Here is a 25,101-nt window from a genome sequence, read left to right on the forward strand (position 1 = left end):
TATATAACATATGCATATGTTTATGTATTCAAAAAAGATACTGAGACAAGAGCATCTAAACCTTCCTCCTGGCCCTGTGGTTTGGCCCTAAGTAGGTGATTAATATTAATGAGGGGATGTTGACTAAATCTACTTCAATAAAGACCCACTGACTACTTGCTATAATTATTCTTATGCAAATAATGGGCCAAAGTTCTTAGACAGACCTTTGTGCCTCTAGGTCAGTTTAACACTGCATCTCCTTAAATGTCAACACAAAGATTAATATACTAATAATAGGGTCCAGGTCATAACAAGACCTTATTAAATAGCTTAAAATTAAATTACTCAAAGGACTAACAGGAGTTTGTGCAACCTAACTTCACAATAAAAAACTAATTCTAAACAATGTGAATACAATCTTATGAGATAATTTTTTATAGAGAATTATCACAAAGTTAAATCTTTAAAAATATGTCATTAAACCAACACTATATATTTCTAAATACGCCTTTAATTTCTGAGTAAATAAATTTATGTGTGCTGATGATAAACAAATAATCACTAAACTATTGCTTTTTCCCTCTGGAAATAATAAGATATTTTAGCTACAGAACTATAGATAATGTGGCTTTGTAAATAATAATTTTGCAAGCAAAAGTTTGTCCCACGAAAATAATCCTGAAAGGGGGAAGAAAACATTGTACATTGCTTTTACTGCTCAAAATGATCAAACCTTGGAAACAACCTAAGCGCTAAAATATAAGGACATACTTAAATAAATTATGGTATCTACATTAAATGTAACACTACACAATCATTAAATAATTAGGAAGCCTAGAAGGTGACATGAAATGAGTAAAATGTTAAAAACAGTTTGCCAGATTACTTGTACTCTAAAAAATTATGTGGACCTGTGGATAAGGAATTAAAGGGAATAAAAAGGATAATTTGTTATAGTGGGGGGATTTTAGATTTTAATTTTAGCCTCCCTTTTTCTTTTTTTGTCATTACTGGCATTTTTGTTATTGCAATTATAAGAAATGGGAAAAGAGAAGAAAAGTAGCTATTACCTAGATAAAAGACAAATATATAAATCAACTCAACAAAATGGGCAATTTGGGACATAACAAAATGGGGTTTCAAAAATGCTGAATGTAAGTGACTTTTTATTTAACTTGAAAAAAGTCAAATGACATGCTAAGTTTTATTCCAAAGGAATAAACAGCCAATATCTAACAAAACAGCATTTGAAATGAGGTTTTATTAAGACATACCTCACTTGTTTTAAAGGTTTCTTTGGAATCTTCTTCAGATTGCTGTTTCTTTTTGGAGTTCTCTTCAACATTCCTAAGGGTGAAAGTCAAATATAAAGCATGGATCAAATGTGAAAATTTTTCAGGAAGGTTGAAAACAATAAAAAGCTTTCCTTTACTATAATTTTTATTTATCTTATTTTATTATTATTAATTTTTAAGGTGGAGTCTTGCTCTTGTTGCCCAGGCTGGAGTGCAATCGCGCAATCTTGGCTCGCTGCAATCTCCGCTCCTGAGTTCAAGTAATTCTCCTGCCTCAGCCTTCCAAGTAGCTGGGATTACAGGCATGCACCACAATGCCTGGCTAATTTTGTATTTTTAGTACAGACAGAGTTTCACCATGTTGGTCAGGCTGGTCTCAAACTCCTGACCTCATGTGATCCACCCACCCCTGCCTCCCAAAGTGCTGGGATTAAAGGCGTGAGCCACAGCGCCCAGCCGTTTACTATAATTTATACACTTAATCGATAAATGGAGACTTGTTACATTTCAATTTAAATCCTATCAATTATTGGTCAACAAAGGAGAGCACAATCCCAAATATGGCATGCACAGTTCTTGGTGCTAAAGGAAAGTGCAGCCGAAACAAAAATTCCTAATTTGTTGCTTAAAGATGAATGTTTTATGGGCTATAATTACACTTCAAAATTACTATCTTTTGAGTAAAGAGGGAAGTCTTATTTATTCAGCTCAATAAGGATGAGATGCAATAACAGTAAGAAATTTGAGAGCTTACTACTCTTCCAAGTTCTGTAAATTATCAAATCAGTTATCTTGAAGTCTGTGATAAATTTACATAAATGCAACTTGATGGAATAAACAAATTGCAGCCATGGCTCACAAGACTTCATAGCTATCCTCAAGAGTCTCTTTAGCTTTCTAATTCTTAAAAAGTTAACCATGATAATGCAGTGTTAACAAGGAATGTGGCTCAGATTCTGGGTTGGGGGAAAATCATGGAATACTGGTAAAACTAAAAGCGTGGAAAGACTGGAAATAATAATTGTAAACAAGTGGTTACTGAACGCCAACAAGAGGAATACTTCTAGATAACTTCTAGAGGATCCATAAACTCTGAAACTCTAGGGATAATTGTTAGCTTATGCACGTACATTTTTCAGGGGAGAGGGTCTAAAGCTCTCATCAAATTATCAAAAAGATCTGAGACACCCAAAAAAATTAAGATACACTACTTAGAAATGTTATAGATATTAACATTTTGATACTAAATACGAAACCCTAAGGTCCTTCATAAATATGCAGTAACATACACATCCTAAGTACAACTCTTTAGTGTCACTTCAACGCCTCTCTTCTGAAAGCACCCAGGGGAGTGTTACAAGGGAAACATGACCAGATAAAATATGTACCTTGAATCTTTTTTTCTCTTTTTGCTTAAGGCTACTTTTTTTTCTAAAACTTTCCGTTCTTTAAGGACTTCTTTAATTCTGGGGGCTTTAGGTTCCAAACTCTTTGTTGATGATTCCTCTAAGTCCACACTACTCCTGCCTAGAAAAGAAGCAATCAATAAAATGTATTTCAGAAAAGTTTTATAAACAGTGTAATATTAATTTTTCATTAAGATTTTTCTAATCATCGTTAAAGCCAAAATGGCTTTAATATTCTTAAGCTGTGCTGGAACAGACATAATATTTTGGATGAAGAAGTCTTATCTTTCCTATTTCAAATGATCACATAAGTGTATGTATGTGTGAATTCATATATTACATAGGATTAGTGCCCAGAGGGAATACAATTTTGTTCAATGCAATATTACAGGTAAATGTTTGACATTTTAGTTAACATAAGCATAGATTAATTTCATTAATCACCAGCAAGGGTTGATAACTCATTGTTAACAATCTACTTTCCAGTGATAATCAAATCATTACAGAAAAATAAACCGCTAACAAACGAGTTGCGTAAGCTGGTATCTGATAAAATGTTTAATTAAGATTTAGCAATATAATAAAAAAGAAAAATGAATAAACATATGAGATTAAAACCCAAGGAAATCTTCCACATTTGAGAATAGATCCTTTTATTTTATATCCATGTCTCATCAGTAACATAAGAGTACCTGGAAAATAATGAAATATATAAGATAGTTTAAAATATTAAAAGTTAACATGTATACCTTGACTCTTGGTTTTTGAAGACTTTGTCTTTTCTGCTTTCTGTTTTCGTTTTTCTTCAAGTTTCTCTCTATTAATTTGCCTTCTTAAAAGCCTCTCTTCTTTTTCTTTGGCCTAAAACCACAAAATATCCTAACAGATTATTAGGCAAAGGCAGAAACACACTGAAAAACTGTATTTTTAAAAAATTTTAGTTTACCCTTCAGATGTTCTTACAAATTAATGGACTCTGAAAAAATGCACATACACTACATATATATACACACATTTATCTGTATGTGTATACATACATATGTGTATGTTTCAATCTGAAAGTTACCAGAATAAAATAAACAGTTATGAAAATTTGCCATTACTCTTTCAGAATGCCATTAGTTTAAAGAATGGGAAAGGTATTATTTTGGGAAAAAGTGATTAAATAAGCTGGTTGTTTCAATTAAAAAGACAGCTGTGAAAATATCTATGAACATTAAGTATATATAGGTAGGTGTTTATAACTTTCCAACTATTATAGAAAACAGTTGAAATAAAAATTCAAGTGATAGGCTAGTTCTACAACATATATGACTTGATGGTTATACGCTTGGGACCCAAGGGACTTGGAACTTGCAGCTGTTGTCTTTTACAGCAGGAAGAATTCACAATCATTGTGCTATTCCCACTACTCTTTTCTGGCCCGGAGTGCCAAAAATCCTAAGCAGGTGCATAACTTCTAACCAAGTAACCTTTTCAAGAGATAAGCCTGAAGGCAAAGCTGATCACCACTAGCATTTTGGGGCAGTTTCTTCAAATCATTTTCCTATGTAACAATATTTCCTGATTCTGAACTTTTCACATTTTACAACTTTTCATACTTTAATGTTTCTAAAATTGTAAGCTATCTTAAAACTAACATACATATATAACAATAAGGTAGTAATTTTCTTTAAAAAGCAGTTATTAATTCAGTGGTACATTTTATAATTAGAAATATTTTCGAATCCAAGAAATAAGTGAATAGCATTTCCATCTCAATAGCATGTTAACAGCTGCATACCATATCCTTGCAGGATTGGATCTACACTTGGTTTAAACATTTCCATACTGTGAAGCATTTAGGTTGTTGCCAGTTTCACTACTATAGGTTGAGCAACCATCATCTGAAAATGTGAACTCTTTAGCACTGACATGCTGTCGCAAGTTGAAAATTCCACACCTAGCCGGGCGCGGTGGCTCAAGCCTGTAATCCCAGCACTTTGGGAGGCCGAGACGGGTGGATCACGAGGTCAGGAGATCGAGACCATCCTGGCTAACACGGTGAAACCCCGTCTCTACTAAAAAAAAAATACAAAAAACTAGCCGGGCGAGGTGGCGGGCGCCTGTAGTCCCAGCTACTCGGGAGGCTGAGGCAGGAGAATGGCGTGAACCCGGGAGGCAGAGCTTGCAGTGAGCTGAGATCTGGCCACTGCACTCCAGCCTGGGCGACAGAGCGAGACTCTGTCTCAAAAAAAAAAAAAAAAAAAAAGAAAATTCCACACCTGACTTCATGTGACAGGTGGCAGTCAAACTGTAGTCAAAACTTTGTTTCATGCACCAAATTATGAAAAACATTGTATAGAATAATTGGCAGGCTATGTGCATAGGTATATAAGATACACAAATGAATTTTATGTTTAGACTTGGGTTCCATCCCTAAGATTTCTCACTATGTATATGCAAATATTCCAAATTGTGAAAAATTCCAAAATTTGCAACACCTCTGGTCCCACCCATTTCGGATAAGGGATATTCGCTTGTATTAGTAATGATGACACAAACATCTCTGTCACATGTTTACATCTACTCTACCTAGTTAAATGACAAGGTTCCTACAGGCAAATCCTGTATGTCTCTGCTTCATATGCACACCAGTACCTTGCAGATAGACTATTTAAGTTTGTTAACTTGATGTAGTAGGTTAAAATAACAGAACAAAGTGGACTTACAATGGACTGTCGTCGTTGTTCTACAGTAAGCTCATCATCAGAATCACTATAGTACTTTGAGTAAAGATACGGTTTGTGGACATACGCATGCCGTACACTTTTTGTTTTTCCTTCACTAGAATCACTAGTTTGAGTTTTTGTTTTATTCTGTTTGTTCTTCTCTTCATCTGTAAGAAAGTTAATAGAAAGAGGAGTATGTCTGTGAATTAGCATAAAATCAACATTATGCTGTACAAGCAGCAAAGGCAAGATCAATTGGAGGTCCAAAAGGGGAAATATTAGGATGTGAAAATTTCAGAAATTGACTTTTAAAGGCTATAATTCATATTTTTATTTCTTATCAGCTTCTCACACATAAATAAGACAAAGAAAAATTAGACATTATAGTTATTTATGCTGTTAAAAGGAAAATTTCAGACAAATTAAATTTAACAGAGTTTTTTGGAGCAAAGAATGATTCATGAATCAGGCGTCAGAACGAGGAGAGGTTCTGAGAGCTCTGCTTCGGCAACACAAGCAGTGGGCTTTTACAGGCTGAACACAAAAGCAGACGAAATACATGACTGGATTGGCTACAGCTAGGTATGTGCCTTATGTGACTATGATCTGGTGGAAAGTCCCTAGTTAGAAGTTAATTGGAGGTTTCTGATCGAGCTACGTTTAATCTCTGTTTTACTATTTAGACTGAGCTTCAGTTTGCCTTTGTAGGAACCCAAGGCACTGGAGCTATCTCAGCCTAAAAGCCTCCATCTGTGCCTCAGTGTTCTCTGGACAAACAATTCTTATTTTTCACTGGACTTGATATTTATGCTTTACCATTGTTAAGTTCAACAAATCCACTGGAAGCTGTACTTTAAAGTAAACTTGAGATTTTAATGACCACCTCTGAATTTCTCATTTAGGGAAGAGGCGGGAATCAATAACTGGATTGAATCAATAACTGGATCAATAACTGGAAGGTAATCTGTTTTGCTTTGACACAGGAAGAAGAAAAAAAAGGTAAACAAGGTTTTCATTTCCTACCATGTACTCTTAAAATAGCCATCTTCTTACTTTTAAAATTCCATACATATAAAATCTAGTCTTACCAGGAAAAAACTTAAGAAGACCCAAAAAGGCATCAAGAATTAATTTTAGTTAGGGTAGAGAAAGTGGAGTGTTCACAGGATAGGGAGCACTCTTCCTACACAGGTAACACAGAGCTGACCTCATGAGGACACATATGACAATTAGGAAGTGCTGCTGCTGCTTTTTTTAGTTTGTGAAATTGAAGGAAAAAAAATGGGAGGGACTGACACATTCATCTATGGTGTTACAAGCTTATACTTTTTCTCCTCTATGATTTTCTCTCTAGGTAGCCTATCTGAAAGCTAGCAACAAATTTATAAGATGTTCTCTACAGGCAATTGCAAATAAAACTCAGTATTTTTATTACTCCTAAACAGAATTTAATCAGGTGGTAAGAGCAGCATAAGATATCGGTAAGAAGCACAGACTCAGGTTTGAAATCTGCACTAGTGCTCACTAGCTACATGACTGGACAAGACATGGTCTCTCTGACTTTGTCTCCTTGCCTATACCTACTTCCTGGGGTTGTTCTGAGGACTACAGGAGTTATTACACGAACGTCCTTAGCACAGTGCCTGGAAGATAGTAAGTGCTCAGGAGGGGTTTTCTGAAAAACAAACTATTACAAAGAATTCAGCCTTGCCCAGAGAGGTCTGGCCTTTACCATTAGCTTCTGGGAGGTAATCTCTAAGCCTCTGGAACGCTAGGCCTGACTGGAGTGTTTCAGAGTGCAAAGGCTCTTGAGTCAAGCTAAACAGTCTAACAATGTGATTTAGGGTTGGAGTGGTGGGTCATGGAGTATGAGTTTGACCTCTAGAGGGGTTAGAGACTCAGATCAGCCATGTGGGCAGCCAACTCTGACTACATGCTAGAGTCTTGGTGAGAACTTTGGATCCCAAGGCTCTGGTGAACTTCCCTGATTGGCAATATTCTGCATATGTCGTCAGACATCAATGCAGAGGAAGTAATTCAAGGGAGAACAATTGGAAGTTTGAAACTTTCCTGGACTCTGCCCTATGTGCCTCTTCCCTTGGCTGATTTTAATCTGAGTACCTTAACTGTAAACAACCATAGCTGTGAGTATACCACCTTTCAGTAAGTTCTGTGAGCCCTTTTAGCAAATTATCAAATCTAAAGGTGGTCTTGGGGAACCCTGAACTTGCATTGCAACTGGTGCCATTAATTGAGGGCAGTGTTGTGGACTATGCTGCCCCCAAATGTGACACACACAAATAAAAAGCATCTTCATATATTTATCTCCTCTACATTTTAAGTTAATAATCATACTAGGGGATAGAGTTAAAGAATGAAGAACCAAAGGTTGTTGAGATTTAGTAACTTACCAAGCTTGCCCAGACAGACAACTTTGGAGCTGGGACTCAGAAACAAATCTTCCAACTACAAAATCCCATGCTCTTGCTATTATACCACACAGTTTTTCAGGATATAGCCGTTAGAATATACAAATAATGCTTGACAGGATGCTTCAGAGGCATTATTATGTAAAATGCTTTACCATCTGACGTAATCTCTCCTTCTTCCATGCTATCAGACATTACAACTTCCTCTTCAGTATCTTCTTCAAAAGATGAAAGGTCACTGGTATGAACAGAGCTAACTGTGATGTCTGTAAGTCCATCCACATCAGAATCTATCAAAGATAAATCTTCAAGAGGAAAATAAAACAGAAAAAAAAATCATCTCGTTATAAGAACATATTCAGAGCTCAATTACTAAATTACATTTAAAATTTTCTGCTTTAAATACGTGTCAAACTATCAAACAAGGCAGAGCGGTTTACAGAAAATACAAAGGCAAAGTAGACTTCTGTGAAAATAACTGAGCTATTAATTTACAATGTATGATATAATAAAAAAATGAATTTTAAGTAACTGAAGTATTTACTACCTAATAAAGATTAGGATATCCAACTATGAATTAAGTTGCTTAAAATAATGTATGTGAATAAATTATAAGACAAATTATAAATTCATAATTTCTGTTAATTTACTCTGTGAACAGATATATTAGTATACAAAAATACAAATATTTGTTTTTTTCTTAAGCAAAGGGGATTTAAGTTTCCAAAAGTATTAAACTTATTAAAATATGAAGGCAAATTTGATACTTCCCTGATCCCAAAATACTGTTCTTTAAACTTTGTAGATGTTTGTAAGTTTTTATATACCTTCTTTTGTCCCTTCAACAGTTTTAGCTTTATTACTGTTCTTGTCTGAAGGAAGTTTTAAACTCTCTACTTCTTTTTCTTTTGCTTGTTTTTCATCTTTAACTTTCTGTGTATCTTCACTCTTTTTTGAGTGATCAAATTTCTTTTCAGTCTTTTCCTTCTTTTCTTTCTTTCTTTCTCCTTTTTCATTGCTGTCTGGCTTCTTTTCACCTTTGTCTGTTGATTTATTTTTTTGCTCACTGCTTTCCTGTTGAACATCCTTATTTAGCAGAATTAAATTATTATGCTCTTTTGTGTAATTTTTAATTTCTTCAACTGGACAGGGAAGGTCGCTAAATTCTTCAGACTTTGGGGCTGCTTCCAGTCCTTCACCTCCAGAGTCAGCTGTAGATTTTTCTTTATCAGCCATGTCCTCTGAAGTTCTTTCTTTGTCAGTACCAGTATCAGTGGTTGGCTGAGATGGAAGTTTTTTTGATGCCCTCTCACTGGTCTTGGCATTTGATGTTTCTGTTGAAGCCCTAGCAGCACTGGCTTCTTGGTTAAGAGAAGTGATGGTTTCCAGTATCGACATGGCATCATTGGCTACATTAGCACTGGGCCCAGGAGCAGGAACACCTTAAAGAAAAAGAGAAGTTTTAGAATACATTTAATCAGAAGGAAGATACCTCTGCTAAATCAATACCACATACCACTGTCATATACGATGCATATGCTGTGCAGACCATCTGTATATTCTTTCAGACTTTCAGGTACCAGTACTAGTATATACCATATTCTGAATTATCTCTCTCTCTAATATATTATCTTAGGAAGAGCACCATGCAAATCTGAGGCATTGTCTACCTCCTAGAAAAAGACTATATTCTCTAATTATTTTAGTTATTCCTTCTATTATCATACTCACACACCCCATTAATAATATGCTTATTATTTTTATTAATCTAAAAAATGAAATGTTATGACAATTGAGGAACTTAGGAGATATTTAAAGTAAGTACAATTTCACTGGAATAGCCAAATTAAAAAATGTGTTAAAGAGCCAAGTCTCCCTAACTTGATATTCAGTTCAAGAAGAAAAACAACGGAACTGACCAAGAGTAAAAGCAAAGCACCTTGTGTAATAAGGGAAGAGTCTGGTTTCTCATCATCGGGAGCTGTGTTGCCACTTGCTTCCTCTTTGTGATTCAGCGTGGCCAAAAACTCATGCACAGCTTTCTCCACCTGAGGTCTGAATGTGTGGTTGATCTTTGGATCCACAACCTGAGAAATAATTCGGTCAATACCAGACTCCAACATTCCTGATCTGAAACACAAGATAAATTATGGAAACGTGAAAAAATAATATATTATTTGCATTAATTACTTTAAAATAACACTCTATCTATCTATCTATCTATCCATCTATCTATCTATCTATCATCTATCTATCCATCCATCCATCCATCCATCCATCCATCCAACTTAAATTGTCCCAATCCATTTTCTTGGATATAGATAGACAATGGAAACTAAGTTTCATGCTATACTAGCTTTAGATATACCATACTATAAAAGTCTGTAAACTTTTCTACTACTGTTTCACTAGTGCAAATACTGAAACAGACAAAACAAAACACCCTTAGAACTAGACACAGTACACTACCTAGGGTCCAGTATAGAAGTGATGCTTATCTCACCCCTGCTCTGCTCATGGCATATAGGAATAAGCTCATTAAAAAGTTGAGTTCTGGGGATAAAACAAACCTATGGTCTCCATAACTTTTTTTTTAACAGAAAAAAATGTAAGCTTTTTATAAGCATTAGAGTCCCCAGAAAAACAACAAACAACACACACACAAAATATAATTTCATCAAATTACAAAATAAAAGAAGGGAAACTTTAGAGAAAATATTTGGAGAAACAAGACTTCTGGCTTTCTATTATCTTCCTGCTATAAAAACTGGATGATTCATTCATTCAACAATTATAAGTGTCTTCTATATAACAGGTACTATGCTGGCCACTGACAGCTACAAACTGACCTGGTCCCTGTTCTGGATGGGGATGTATACACAATTAAGACATGAGATGACAGGCACTAGTACACATCATGTACTATAGGAAAAGAGAGGAATAAGAAATTATTTGCTTATTAGAGGAATAAGAAATTATTAGATATGTCCAAGATAATTTAAGAGTGCTTCATAAAGGAGAAGACATTTGAGCCAAGTCTTGATTTCTACAGAAGAGAAGGGGAAGAAAGGTACATGGAATTAAAGAAATATCATATACAAGAGACAAAAGAGAGATGAGGACAACTATCTATGAAATGTGCTTCTGCACAAAGGCATCTCAGTAAAATAAGAGAACATGAATTTATTTTAAGAAACACACTTAAATATTATCTTCCTAAAAAGAAGTGGACAAGTCAAGGTACCCGGGATAGGGCTGGAAGATCAAAGTGCTAGTCATTTCTAGCTTCTAAGCCTCAATTTCTCTCTATGGAATGGATGAGGAGCCATCTTTCCTTACACTTTACAAATGCTATTTTTGAGTGCAGTTCCATCTGGAGTGCAGGATGGATTAGTTTTTCATTTCTGGAGGCACCTTGTCGCCTTGTGAAACTATAATTCTACTTATGTGGGCCAGAGAAAAATTGAGCCAATTCGGCACAAAGTAGGTTACCTGCTTTTTAAAGTTCTAAGATTAAAAAAAAATGCAAATCTTGCAAACATTGTTACATCTTAGAGGTGTATTTAAAATGTAGTAGGTAGAAAAGAAATAAGAAAAAGTAATCTTAAAAAAGGTTTTAGGGTACAAGTAAAAAGGTACAAAAAGGGCCGGGCATGGTGGCTCATGCCTGTAATCCCAGCACTCTGGGAGGCCAAGGTGGGCAGATCACAAGGTCAGGAGATCCAGACCCATTCTGGCCAACATGGTGAAACCCCATCTCTACTAAAAATACAAAAATTAGCTGGCTGTGCCTGCAATCCCAGCTACTTGGGAGGCTGAGGCAGGAGAATCGCTGGAACCCAGAAGGCAGAGATTGCAGTGAGTCGAGATGGCACCACTGCACTCCACCCTGGCAACAGAGCGAGACTCTGTCTCAAAAAGAAAAAGAAAAAGAAAAAAAAGTACAAAAAAAAAAAAAATTAAAACAATCCACTCCCAAATTTTTGCTTCAGTCTCTTTCTGTCTGCCTATGTTCTAGCCTCTTGTCCTGCAAACAAACAAAACACTTCTACTTTAGTCCTTTCTCACACAGAGGTCAGCTCTGGTATCTTATAGAAAAATGGAGTCCAGTACTAATGATCACACTGCACGTAGCGGCCATAACTGCCTCACCCAAGTGGGGAGAAGCTACAGCCCTCAGTCAAGGGCAAAGTCAAAATGCCAACAGCTGGCAGTTTTCTGGTTAAAGTCACTTCCTTGTCTTCTTTTCAAATTATGTTTAGCTAAGATCATTATTCAGTTATCTAGGATTTTCAGATTCTGTTGTACAAATAAAAGCTTAAGTAGAATAAAATTTTCCCTCCTACTGAGTCAGCAGATCAGCTATTAAGTTGAACCATCTGAAATTGCTGATATTAGACCATTTTTGTCTTACAAAAATGGCAAGTGCAGATAGCTCAACCTAATGGAGTCAAGTGAGTATGTCTCAAAGCATACGTACGAAAAACTGTTTGAAATTATATTTATTTACAGGGGCTAGTCCACCCCTATACCTTCAGAGTGAACACAACTAAATAACATTTTTAAGGAAGCTTTAAAATGTTATTATCAGTATCATAAAATGTTACTAATGGATATTAAATGAAAATAGTTCATTTAAAAAAATAAATACAGCTAGAAGAAAATTTACAAATGTCCCAGGAAAAGCAACGCCTAAATTATCCAAGAGAAGGCAGCTGTCTTCCCTCTTTCAAAATGGCTCCAGAAAAAGAGATTCCTCATTACTCATAGGCAAATTGCTCCAGCATTTAATCACTGACACAGCCACAAGAACTCCTTACCTCGCACCAAACATGATTTTGTGATCACAATGTCTTACTGGTACAGCAGTAATTTTAAGTGCTTAATGTCAGGCCTCGGAGCCCAAGCCAAGCCATTGTATCCCCTGTGACTTGCACGTATACACCCATATGGCCTGAAGTAACTGAAGAATCACAAAAGAAGTGCAAATGCCCTGCCCCGCCCTAACTGATGACATTCCACCACAAAAGAAGTGAAAATGGCCAGTCTTTGCCTTAAGCGATGACATTACCTTGTGAAAGTCCTTTTCCTGGCTCAATCTGGCTCACAAAGCTCCCCCACTGAGCACCTTGTAATCTCCACTCCTGCCCGCCAGAGAACAACCCCCCTTTGACTGTAATTTTCCTTTGCCTACCCAAATCCTATAAAATGGCCACACCCTTATCTCCGTTCGCTGACTCCCTTTTCGGACTCAGCCCGCCTGCACCCAGGTGATTAAAAAGCTTTATTGCTCACATAAAGCCTGTTTGGTGGTCTCTTCACACGGATGCGCATGTCACTTAATTTTCACATGTGTAAAACTTAGGTCACTTAAATAAAAGAACAGAATGACTGCTCCCTTACCTTATAGATTTTGTACGCTATAATGCAATTCTAAGAAGTTTGCCTTCAATCTGAGTGTCAATATATGAAAAAAAAAAATGCCAGACTCCCAAAAAATATGCTTTTAAAGCAATGCGATCATTTGTGAACAGGGAGGTGGCTATGCAAATCATTGAATGAAAGTAATCAGTAGAGCTCTGTATAAGTGTGTGTGAAGGGGTGCTCTACCCTACCTCCACTCCCTTATCCCCCAGTTCTAAGTTACTTTGGTCACTGTTCTCTTTGAAGGCCTTTGTGGAAACACAGGCAGCAGGCCTGTCACCCAACAGATCTCTTTTGTTTCTACTTTTTCTAGAAACAGCTTTGACCTTTTCCTACCAGGTATTATTATGTAGCCTTCTAATGGCATCTTTTGATCTCACCTAGACTCTTTTACAGGTTTCTCTGACATCCTTTAAAATGTAGACAAAAAAGCTATTGTGAATTTCCCTCTTCTCTTATGCACAAGGAGACACTGTCTGAGCCCCTAGGCTCCTGGTTTCTAGTATTACCTGTGGCTAAATAGGTTTGTCTTTTAGTCAGGTTGTGAATTTTGATTTGTGGGACTTCCTGTTAGTTGAAACTATCAGACTAGATAGGCTTTCCAGAGGTTCCTATGGGACAAAAGGAAATTAACAGGTGGCAGGTATAAAACAGATTGGTTGAACTGTTTAAAAGCTACACTTCATTCTCAAAGATGTACTTGAACATAAATACTTGTCAAGTCAGGGAGACTGGATGCTCTCTAAATAACTTAGTCACCCTTTTTTTGAGGGGTACAGCAGGGGTAGAAGGCTTTCTTGTCTTTGCAAATATTTACATTCAAGAACAAGTAGTGGCCAGGCGAGGTGGCCCATGCCTGGAATCCCAGCACTTTTAGAAGCCAAGGAGAGAAGATCCCTTGAGCCTGAGTTGGAGACCAGTCTGGGCAACATAATGAGACACCGTCTCTACAAAAAAATACAACGAGAAGCTGGGCATGGTGGCAGGTGCTCAGGATGATGACGTTGAGAGGTCTGCTTGAGCCCAGGAGACTGAGGCAGAAATAAGCTATCATCACGCCACCGCATTCCAGCCTGGGGAACAGAATGAGACCCTTTTTTGTTTTGTTTCGTTTAAAAAAAAAAAAAGTAGAAGACTGTAAATCTAGTTTTCTAAGGATGCTCCAAATATTCCAGTTCTTCTAATTCTCATTACCTTATGTTCACTCAAAATGGCTCTGACAGGTCCAACACTTTGAGGGGAGGTGGGGAGCTATATCATCCATAAGTAGCAGTTAAAAGTCATAGTCAAATGCAAAAGATGGGGGCACTGTATTAAAAGAAGACATGGCCTCAAATCAAGAGAAAATATTTTAATTTCAGTAATCTTTAATGTCTTTATTTGTAAAATAAGAATAATAAAGCCTGCTTGCTCTCTTAGGGTCAAGAAAATAGTTGTGAAGGCAACTGTGTATATCATCTGTTAATATTACATCTAGATTTTTTAGAAAGTCATATTGTTATTTCCTTCTTTCAAATATTTCCAAAGGTCTACAGGAACAATCAGACTGTTAAAATGTATAAGAAAATGTGAAGTGATTAGACCCAAATCCAAAATGTGCTACATCACAGGAAATAGCCACACCAAATCAAGTAAAATTGTCAACATCATTAGGTGAACAAACTTGTATGTAATTTATCCGCTTTCAGGCAAAGTAGGTTAGGACATTTTAAAACCTGCCCAGAACTCTTATTTCTGACACTTACTTGAGGACTTGTTGTCTAATGTTGTTTCTTAGCTGGTTCTTATTGAGATGGGGACTCCATGTGTGAGTTGCCAAGTGATTTGCAACAAAGTTGTCAACACGCTGTCTCAGATTCTGATAGGCAGGCTAGAGAGAAAAAAACGAAGGTTAAATCTTCAATGTTATACAGTATCAATATTCACCTCTCAGAAAATTATTTTTACCATGGGATAACAAAGTTTCACAGTTTCTGACAATTCTGCTTCAAGATAACTTACACTCATTCATATACTACTGATTTTGTGTAAGACAAGGTGTTTGGAGATATGAGGAATATAAAGAAGAAGGATACACCTCTTATTTATAGACAGAGGACTGGAAAATAAGACACAAACAAGTGTTATTATTAGATGATTTGGAGTAAAAAAAGAAGATCTGAGGAAGCATGCTTCATTAAAAATGTGCCATTTGAGCTGGAAAAATCAATTGCACAAGGTAGCTGGGAATGGGAATGGCTGGCTTTGCTCATACAGTCAATGTAAACAAAGAGCAAGTGGATGAGAGAACTGGAGGCCAGGAGCATTTAGTGAGCCCCCAAATCGGTGGTCCAATTTGGCTACAGAAGAGAATACAAAAAGCAGAGAAATGAGGTTAAGACAGAGAGCTTGGGGCCAGGTGCTAAAAGGCTTTGGGTACTTGTACAAGAAGTTTGGAATTATGGGGTAGAGAATGGGAGCCCACTGCACATATGGGCAGAGTGATAAAACAGCTAAGCTTTTTGATGGTTAATCATCCTACAGCGCAAGAGTAAACAGACACAAAATACTTTTAGGAAAGCATGCAATAACTACAGTGAGGACAGTCTGTACTGGGGTGGCAGAAACCAGCTAATGGTGTAGACCCAAGAGAAATTACTGAGGGGCAACTACTTGAACTAGGCATTAAATGTGAGGTAAGGCAATGGTTCTCTACCAAGAAGGATTTCAGTCCCATCCCCCAAGGGACACTTGGCAACGTCTGGAGACATTTTAGGTTGTTACAACTGATGAGAGTGCTATCGGCATCTAGTGGGTCAAGGGTAAGGATGCTACTGAATCTCCTACAATGCACAGGACAATCCCCTGACAGGAAAAGAACTATCCAGTCCCAAATGTCGACAGTGCTGAGTCCGAGAAGAACCCTTGATGTGCTCCCTGAGGCGAGCATGGAGGGGAACACATATTATATCATCTCTACTTGAAGGGGCACTGCCTGGAAGGAATATGTGACCACACACTCAGGACTGCACTCCATTTCTAGAGGCTGTCCCCCACCACTGATGTTCTTTCTACCTTTCTTCTATATAGCTTTCAATGGGGATGAGTTTGAGTGTTCCTGACTGATACTAAGCAAGCATTGTACAGCCTCACCTTCTGCCATTTGCCTCCTTTTAGCTTCAAAGTTTATACTCCAGTGATAAACTCTCATCTCTGCACCTACCATCCTGCAACTACCATTCCCTCTGGTTGTCCATCTGACAAATTTCTCACCTTCCAGAGCTCACCCTAATCTGTGAAATCATCTTGACACTTATGGGCTCTTCATCCACGCTCCTACTGTTTTCTATACATTTTACCATTCGAGCAATTCTTGTACTACATTGTATTTTCGGGAGCAAGGCATATTTATCCTCCATTGAAGTGTAAGCCTCCTCCTCTACCTCTCTTACTCTTTGTTTTCATGTAGTGTATCACACTGCTTGGCAAATGAGCAATTAAAATACAGTCCATTAGCTGAATGGGTAACCATCTCTAACACAGAATGATAAAGATTTTATCCCTCTGATGCCCTTACATCAGTTCCAGTTTTCAGGCCTTTGCTGATACTTATTTCCTATCCTACAAGGTAGTTTCATGATCATTTCCCACCTGCCTGTCCATTTATCCAAAATCAATATGAACTAAAATTAATTTTTTTTTTTTTGGCAGAATCTTGCTCAGTTGCCCATGCTGGAGTGCAGTGGTGTGATCTCGGCTCACTGGAACCTCCACCTTCCGGGTTGAGTGATTCTAGTGCCTCAGGCTCCCGATTAGCTGGGACTACAGGCATGTGCCACCGCACCTGGCTAATTTTTGTATTTTTAGTAGAGACAACGTCTTGCTATATTGGCCATGCTGGCCTCAAACTCCTAACCTGAAGTGATCCATCTGCCTTGACCTCCCAAAGTGCTGGGATTACAGATGTCAGCCACCATACCCAGCCCTAAAACTAATTCTTAACGAATTCTTTCTCCCCAATGATTCTAAAGCCTAATTCTTCTTTCCAGTATTCTCAAATCTAACACATATTCATTAGGCTCTAACATCACAATGCATTTGGCATTCTAGTCTAGTCTTCCCGTAACAAGTTCAAATTTGAACTACTCAACATGTAATTTTCCTTGTTTTCAAGTTCTCCTTTAAGTAAAAAGTTGAGTGACTAGAGAAATATTAAGTATTCATTGAGAAGTATTCTCCTACGAACATATATGTACCCACATGTACATACACACACACACACACACACACACACACACAATTACAAATATTTATACCCTTTCTTCCTTTTCCAGTGCTTTGGTGAAAAGCCTTGGAGTTATCCTTGAGTTCCCCCTTTGTCTTCTACTTCACTTGCAAACCATTAGCAAATTCTCTCAACATTAGCATGAAAATACTCCCAGAATCTGACCACTTCCCACTAACTATACTGACCCCATTCTGTTCCAAGGCATTCTCATCTCCTATCTGAATTATAATAACTGCTCTCATGCTTCTATCCTTACCTACAGCAAAGTAAGTCTAAAAATAGGGTAACCATGTAATTCACTGACCCATTCAAATCACAACTTAGCATGAAAGGGGAAGCCATTACACATGGCCAACCCATCTGAAATGGAAGTCAGATCATGTCCTTCTTTTGCTCAAAACCTGCTAATGGGTTCTGAGCTCGAGTAAAAGCCAAACTCTTCTGATGGCTCCCAAGACCTGCCAGATCTGTGAAGGCATACCTACCTCACCTCTTGTCACTTTCCCCTCAGCGGGTCTCAGGTCTTCTATACTTGCTATGCTTTCTTCTTGGAATGCTAAAGCCCTAGACAGCTGCATTGCCCCTTCAATTCCTTCACAGATGGCTCAGGTATCATCGCATTGAAACCTACCCTGAACAGCTTACTCAAAATAAAACAGTAAGCCCATCTATCCTCATCTTGCTTTTTTCCATAGATCTATCATACATTATTTGTTGTCTATTTTGTTTTCCATTAGGATGTAAGCTCCATAACAGAGGGATGTTTGGTTCACTGCTGTATCCCTGGCACCTAAAAAAATGACTGGTACATAAGAGTTGTTGAATGAATGTTTGTTGGGTGAATAAATTGACCAGGGGCCATTTATAACTAAGAAAATGTTCAAAAAAATCAGACTTTGTTACTTGAAAAAAGAGGTGTCATATTTACCTGGTTGGTGAACTCCCTGAAGGGCCTCTTGATCATCCCTCCTCACACTCTCCAGATGCTAATCAGTGCAAAGGAGACAGAATGGCTTTGTAACCACTAAGCTTGCTCCAGAGATCTGGAAACTGGTAGTCTATAGTGGAGTTGTCTTCGCAGTAGTTGGAGCTTAGGGTTGCCCGTGGTACCATTTCTTTGGGTGGGAAGGGTTGATTTGGTCTGCTACAGTCAGATCTCTCTCCTGGTTAAGGACTATCAATGACCCTGGACAGTTAGGAGGGGGGTTCTATGGTCTTCCAGTGTAGCAGCAGACTTTGGTACTTCTCATCCTTGTTTAAACACTAAACTGGACGACAGTTTTGCTCTTAGATAGCACCTGGCAGGTAACAAATGTCTTGATTCTTAAATATGTATGTGACTGACATAATCCACTATAACTCTATATGCTACAAGTTAAGACTTTTTGACAGAAAGCAGGTCAGTCTTTGAGGTTCAAGTGGCAGATGAAACTCAAGGATTCCATTAAAGTGATGGTTCTTTGCATGAATAGGGAATCTTCTACTTTGGCCCACTCATCACATTGATATGAATGTTATGTTCTGATGAAAAAAACTTTGGCTTTTTGGGAAGCAGGGGGGGAATAACTTTTTTTTTCCAAATAAGAAAATGAAGTATAAAATGGTATTCAACGAGAACAAATCTTTTAAATCAAATTAAAATCTACTAATTGCTAATTAAGGGAGTGGAAGAGAAGGAGAGAGTCATGGGGGGAAGGAAGCACCAGAACATAACCTGTAACATAACCAGGAGCAGGTACAGATGTTGGTGGCAAGCGGGGAGAAAGAGAGAGATTTTGTGGGAAAGTTTAAGCTAGCGTCTGAGCGACAACTTCAACCATAACGAGTGTTCTTTTTTGTCTAGGAGGGTGTCATTTCAGTTCTAATTTCTCAAAGCAACATAAATATTAGAAATTTTCATAATTATTAAATAGTATTTGTAATTGTATTGAAAAATTATTGTTGCTTTTTAAAAAATTGCTTTTTTTAGACCAAGTCTTGCTCTGTCTCCCAGGCTGGAGTGCAGTGGCGCAATCTTGGCTCACTGCAACCTCTGTCTCCCGGCTTCAAGCAATTCTCCTGCCTCAGCCTCCCGAGTAGCTGGGATTATAGGTGCCCGCCACCACACATGGCTAATTTTTTTTTTGTATTTTTAGTAGAGATGGGGTTTCACCATTTTGGTCAGGCTGGCCTTGAACTCCTGACCTCAAATGATCTGCCCGCCTCAGCCTCCCAAAGTGTTGGGATTACAGGCGTTAGCCACCGCTTTTTAAAGTTCCTACATCTGTGGCTGAATATGTCTTATTACTAGAAGTAGGGTTGATCATCAATTCTATTCCTATTTCTAATTGTTATAGTCATGTGCCCTGAGAAAACTTGTTCATATAAACAAGTACTGTGCCTGGGAATGGAAGAGCTTTGTTGTAACAATATCATTCATTTCTTGACCTCAAAAAAGAGGCTAAGAACATTAAAATGGGTTCTTATTCCATGGTTTCTGAGATCCCTGAAACTGTATACATTATTAGATTGATTCTCATGAAATTGTCTATAGCTGACCATTTTCAAGCAGAAAAACAGCGTTTTAATGTGTTATTTGTGCATTTTTCTCGAGAGAAGGTCCTAACTTTCATTAGATGATCAGAGCTACTGTGCTTCCCTCCTTCCCTCCAAAAACGGTTTTAATCCTTTACTTTGAAGGATCTGGCAGGGATATTATAGACACATACCAATAACATTTTGTGGGAATAGGATAATAAAAAAGTTGAGCCTTAGACATTGCAGCAGTACATTACAATTTTTAATTTGTATACATAATGATAACACACAGATTCATGGGTTTCCGAGTACAGCAAAGTAAAAATTCTATTTGTTGAATACGAATAACTACCTTTATTTGGTAACATTTACCTGGCCATGTCTAACCTTTTCCCACTAAATAACAAAAATAATAAAGGCAATAGGCATTATTTCTAAAAGGTAGCAGTGCATATTCCTGAAGACAAAAGTAAAAAAACCATACTTCCTAAATAGATGAACACTCCCAAGTGAACTGAATTCTCTGTGGTGCAAAACCTCCAATATTCTGAAAAAACACATTTTACATAGTGGGCCCAGTATGAGTCCTTATAGAGAAAGATGTACCAGGATATTCAAGAGAGTTTCCCCAGAAGAGATAGTGGAACTGTGTGTAGTTCACCTGAAAGATTTAGAAGAATCTGCAGATGTTGTAAACATGCATTTCTCAGAGAAACAAGGCTCCTCACAACAACTAAACATACTATGAGAAAACCCTCGGCCGGCGCGGTGGCTCACGCCTATTGGGCGAATCACGAGGTCAGGAGATGGGAGACCATCCTGGCCAACATGGTGAAACCTCGTTTCTACTGAAAATACAAAAATTAGTGGGGCGTGGTGGCGCGCGCTTGTAATCCCAGCTACTTGGGAGGCTGAGACAGGAGAGTCGCTTGAACCCGGGAGGCGGGGGTTGCAGTGAGCCGAGATCGCGCCACTGCATTCCAGTCTGGCCACAGAATGAGACTCCGTCTCAAAAAAAAAAAAAAAAAAAAAGAAAAAAGAAAAAAAAAGTAAACCCTCATTTCATCAAAACTCCTACCAATGGACCCAACCAGATTTAACAAGCAGACAAAAGCAACCCCTACAAACCAGTTAATTTTCCAACATGCTTTCTGCTTCCAGAAATCTAGACTCTACTGTGGTTTTCCCACCACCTCACTGACTGCCCTTTCCTGGTGTCTTTGGCTAATTCTTTGCCAATCCAGCTAAGTTTATTTGTTCCTGCTAATTTCTCTTTCACTCTGACATTTGGTACAAAATCCATTCCCCTTTCCAGCCTCTCGTTTTGGACAGGGAACCTCGCTGCTGACCTTTCCCTTCTCTACATTACTCTCCTGAATCTGTTCTTTCCTGTCCTTTCTCCACTTCAGTATCTGCTGTCACCTCTCCTGCATCTTTTCTCCACTGCACGACTCGGTTCTCTCTACCCTACCTTCCTGTCCCTTCTTACCTTAGAATGGTGACATGGCCTAAGTTACCTAAATCAGGTAGTCACTGCTAGAAACCATACTAAAGTCCTTTCTCAGGTTTGCCTCCTTACCTTGGCGCTCCCACCCCCACGATGTCCAGCAAAGCATATTGCACATAACTTGATTCAATTACCATTTTGTGATTTCTCCAAAGGATAAAGGTTCATGGCCCTTACCGCCCAGAAACCTTCAAGAAAGAAGGCAAACATAACTTCGATACAAAGTAAAATCATCAGATATGAGAATGAATACAAAACTAGCCACTGTTAGCGCTACTATTTCCAAACCAGTTCCTGTAAGAACAATGCCTTAGTCTTGCTCACCAGACCGGCGTAATCACTGCGCCGAAACCGTGACTGGCACGTAGTAGGTACTTAAACACTAGTCGGTAAAACGAACCAATGGACATGCTAACGAATGAACACGCTGTGCTTTACACAGCGTGTGGCACACAGCTGCAGCTCCAAGAGGAAGCCACCGCAAAAGAAGCGCGCCCTTGGGTCCTCCCCTTCCCTCGCAGACCCCCAAACCCGGCGGCTCCGAACCTTGGTGTCCACGTCGGCCAGGCAGTCTCTGCGGAACTGGTCGAAGAGCCCCTGGCTCTTGAGGTGGTTCACGATCATGGCCACGAGCTGCGGGTCCCCGGCGCCCGCACCCGCGCCGCCCGCCCCGCCCGCGCCGGGGCCAGCCCCGGGGCCCGGCGGCGGCGGCGGTGGCTGCGGCTGCGGCGGGGGAGGCGGCGGCGCTGGAGGAGGCGGCTGCGGCTGTGGGTTGGTGGCCATGGCGGCCTGTGCCGGGGAGGGCAAGGGCCCTGACCGGCGGGCGCACCTGGGAGGCGGCGGCTGCACTGGTCCCGCCGCCTGAGGGAAGCCAACGGGATGTTGTTACGGAACCAGAGGATCCAGAGCAACCCCGGAAGTAAAAGGGAACGGGGGGAAAGGAGGAAAAGACGGTGACAACATTGACGAAAGTCCGGCGACGGAGGCCGCGAGGAGCCAGTTTCGGCCGTCGCCGGGCGCGAGCGCCCTCGCGAGGCCGAGGTGCGCCGGAAGTGGCGGCGACAGTGGCGACGGAGACGAGAAGGCTGTGCTGGCCGCGAGTTGTGGGGTTTGGGTCACTGGCTGGGGTCTGGGGTCCCCGGAGGTTAGGGCTTCGACCCGCGCGACACCTGGGGCCCTCGGTCTGAGCGGGAGCAGTGAAGTTCTGGCCCGCTTCATCCGCGACGGCATTTTAGGCCTGCCTCTCTTGCTCCTGTTTCCCGGAGCAGTGCATAGAGATCCATAGACATGTATAATTCGAACCCTTCGTGGATCTGCTCATTCTAAACTCGCCCAACCCTCGTCGTTCTTAGCCTGTGAACCTGCACTATTCTTGTCCCAGCAGGTAGCTCCACGGTCCTTCTGGCTCTCTTCTGCTTGCACATCCCGTTTTCCCTTGGGAGTCCCTTGTTTCTGGCAGTGTGCCTGTGGATTAGACCGGATCCCTCCAGCCCCTTCTTCCTATGTGTGAAGACAAACCGACAGGCTTTTGGTTTTAGGCTTTTTGCTATTGATTACTATGATTATAGCCGGTAAAACATCCATAGCACATATTAGGTACCAAGCGTGGCGTTAAGTGCTTTTACATATATTAACTCATTTAATCTTTGGACAAACACTAAGAGCTAGGTCCGATTACTATCCCCAATTTGCAAATCAGGGAACCAAGGCCCAGATAAATGAAGTGTGTTGAATAAGGTTACACAGCTAGCAAATCACCTGCTTTAGGACTGCATCATCCTTAAAATTGTTAGTAGTACCTGGTCAAAGCAACATAAATATTAGAAAATTTCATAATTATTAAATAGTATATGTAATTTTATTGAAAAATGCATATTGTTGCTTTTTAGAGTTCCTACATCTGTGGCTGAATATGTCTTATTAGTAGGAGAAAAAGGGTTGAGCATCAATTCTATTCCTATTTGTAATTTTTATAGCTGTGTGCCCTGAGAAACCTTGCTAATATAAACAAGTACTGTGCCTAGGAATGGAAGAGTTTTGTTGTAGCAATATAATTCAATTCTTGACCTCAAAAAATTGGTTGACTTCAAAAAATATGAGCTGACTTCAGTTAGGCCCTCCTTCCTTTTTATCAGAAGCAAAGAACCGAAAACCACCTGACTTGCCAAAGGATTTGTTTACTTAATCCTTACTTTTTCACTTTTTCAGATTCTGGGAAATATACCAGATAGGTTTTACCAAGATACCAAATGACTATGAATTCGACCTGATTTTTTCAATGAGATGTACCTTTCACCCGATATACTGAAAGTGTGGAGAATATCTAAACATTGTTCATTTCATAAATAGTTTTGGATAAGATTTATTTTTGTTATCAGGTGGTTAAATTTTGTTTTTGTCAAAATTTGCAACTGCAGATTTAGCTCATTCAAGTTCAAAATCTTTGTCACTGGGCACAGTGTCTCATGCCTGTAATCCTGGCCCTTTGGGAGGCTGAGGCAGGAGGATCGCTTGAGTCCAGAGTTCAAGACCAGCCTGGGTGACATGGCAAGACCCCCACCTCTACAAAACAATAAAAGAAATTAGGCGGTGTAGTGCCGGGCATCTGTAGTCCTACCTACTTGGGAGGATTAGGTGGGAGGATCACCTGAGCCCAGGAAGTCAAGTGTGCAGTGAGCCATGATGGGGCCACTGCACTCCAGGTTGAGGGACAGAGTGAGACCCTTCTCAAAAACAAGAAAATAAAAAGATTTGCAAGTATGTTAAATGTTTACCTTATAACCTAATAAACAGCCCATTTTCATTGTCAAACTAGACAAATCAGATTTACTTTAAATCAGAAACAGTTTGACTTCATTGTTTCAATTCAAAGTATCCTGTGTGTTTTGAGGAGTTTGATGAAGATAGCAGAGAGGAAAAAATCATGGAATGAATCTTAAAAGATGAATTACTATATGCAGTCAAGGCTGGGCATGGCAGCAAACCCCTGTAATCCTAGAGCTTTGTGAGGCTGGGGCAGGTGGGTCACTTGAAGCCAGGAGTTCAAGACCAGTAACAAAACAAAACGAAAAGTAACCAGGTGTGATGGTGCAGACCTGTAGTTCCAGCTACTTGAGAAGCTGAGGTGAGAGGATTGCTTGAGCCCAGGAGGTTAAGACTGCAGTAAGCTATGGCAGTGCCACTGCACTCCAGCCTTGGTGACATAGTGACACCCTGTCTCAAAAAAAAAAAAAAAAAAAGAAAGAAAAAGGCAGTCAAGATTACAGGATTAAAATAGCGTAAAATATAAATGTTTTATTCATTTTAAAAATTAGTCATGAAAAGGTAAGACTATAACACTTAATTACCAACAATACAACATATGTTGCTAAATTCTAAGTTTATAAGTTATTAAGTGTGTAGTATGATAAAAGGCGTGGTATTTCTTTGGTATATTTGGATGTGTTAATCAAATTTATTTAGCTTTTTGGGGATTACTAGTAGAAATCATCCATTAAAGTTCTGAAAAACTTTACAAATTTAGTTAGGCATAATGTCCAAGTTTAAAAAAATAAATGAGACAA

The 25,101-nt window shown here is 39.0% G+C and overlaps 1 protein-coding gene across 1 annotated transcript in view; it reads right to left on the reverse strand.

Annotated features, from left to right (window-relative positions):
• BOD1L1 (biorientation of chromosomes in cell division 1 like 1) overlaps positions 1 to 22,457 on the reverse strand; it is a 59,954-nt gene extending 37,497 nt beyond the window's left edge. Inside the window, exons 1-9 of the mRNA XM_025386231.1 lie at positions 22,085 to 22,457; positions 14,993 to 15,117; positions 9,763 to 9,953; positions 8,651 to 9,265; positions 7,979 to 8,128; positions 5,395 to 5,561; positions 3,433 to 3,544; positions 2,666 to 2,804; positions 1,257 to 1,329 (exon numbers count right to left, since the gene is read on the reverse strand). Of these exons, the coding sequence (XP_025242016.1) occupies positions 1,257 to 1,329; positions 2,666 to 2,804; positions 3,433 to 3,544; positions 5,395 to 5,561; positions 7,979 to 8,128; positions 8,651 to 9,265; positions 9,763 to 9,953; positions 14,993 to 15,117; positions 22,085 to 22,321 (1,809 nt within the window). The 5' untranslated portion in view covers positions 22,322 to 22,457. The remainder of the gene's footprint in view (positions 1 to 1,256; positions 1,330 to 2,665; positions 2,805 to 3,432; positions 3,545 to 5,394; positions 5,562 to 7,978; positions 8,129 to 8,650; positions 9,266 to 9,762; positions 9,954 to 14,992; positions 15,118 to 22,084) is intronic.
• Between the last annotated feature and the right edge of the window lie 2,644 nt (positions 22,458 to 25,101).

This window comes from Theropithecus gelada, chromosome 5, assembly GCF_003255815.1.
Source record: "Theropithecus gelada isolate Dixy chromosome 5, Tgel_1.0, whole genome shotgun sequence".
Lineage (NCBI taxonomy): Eukaryota > Metazoa > Chordata > Mammalia > Primates > Cercopithecidae > Theropithecus > Theropithecus gelada.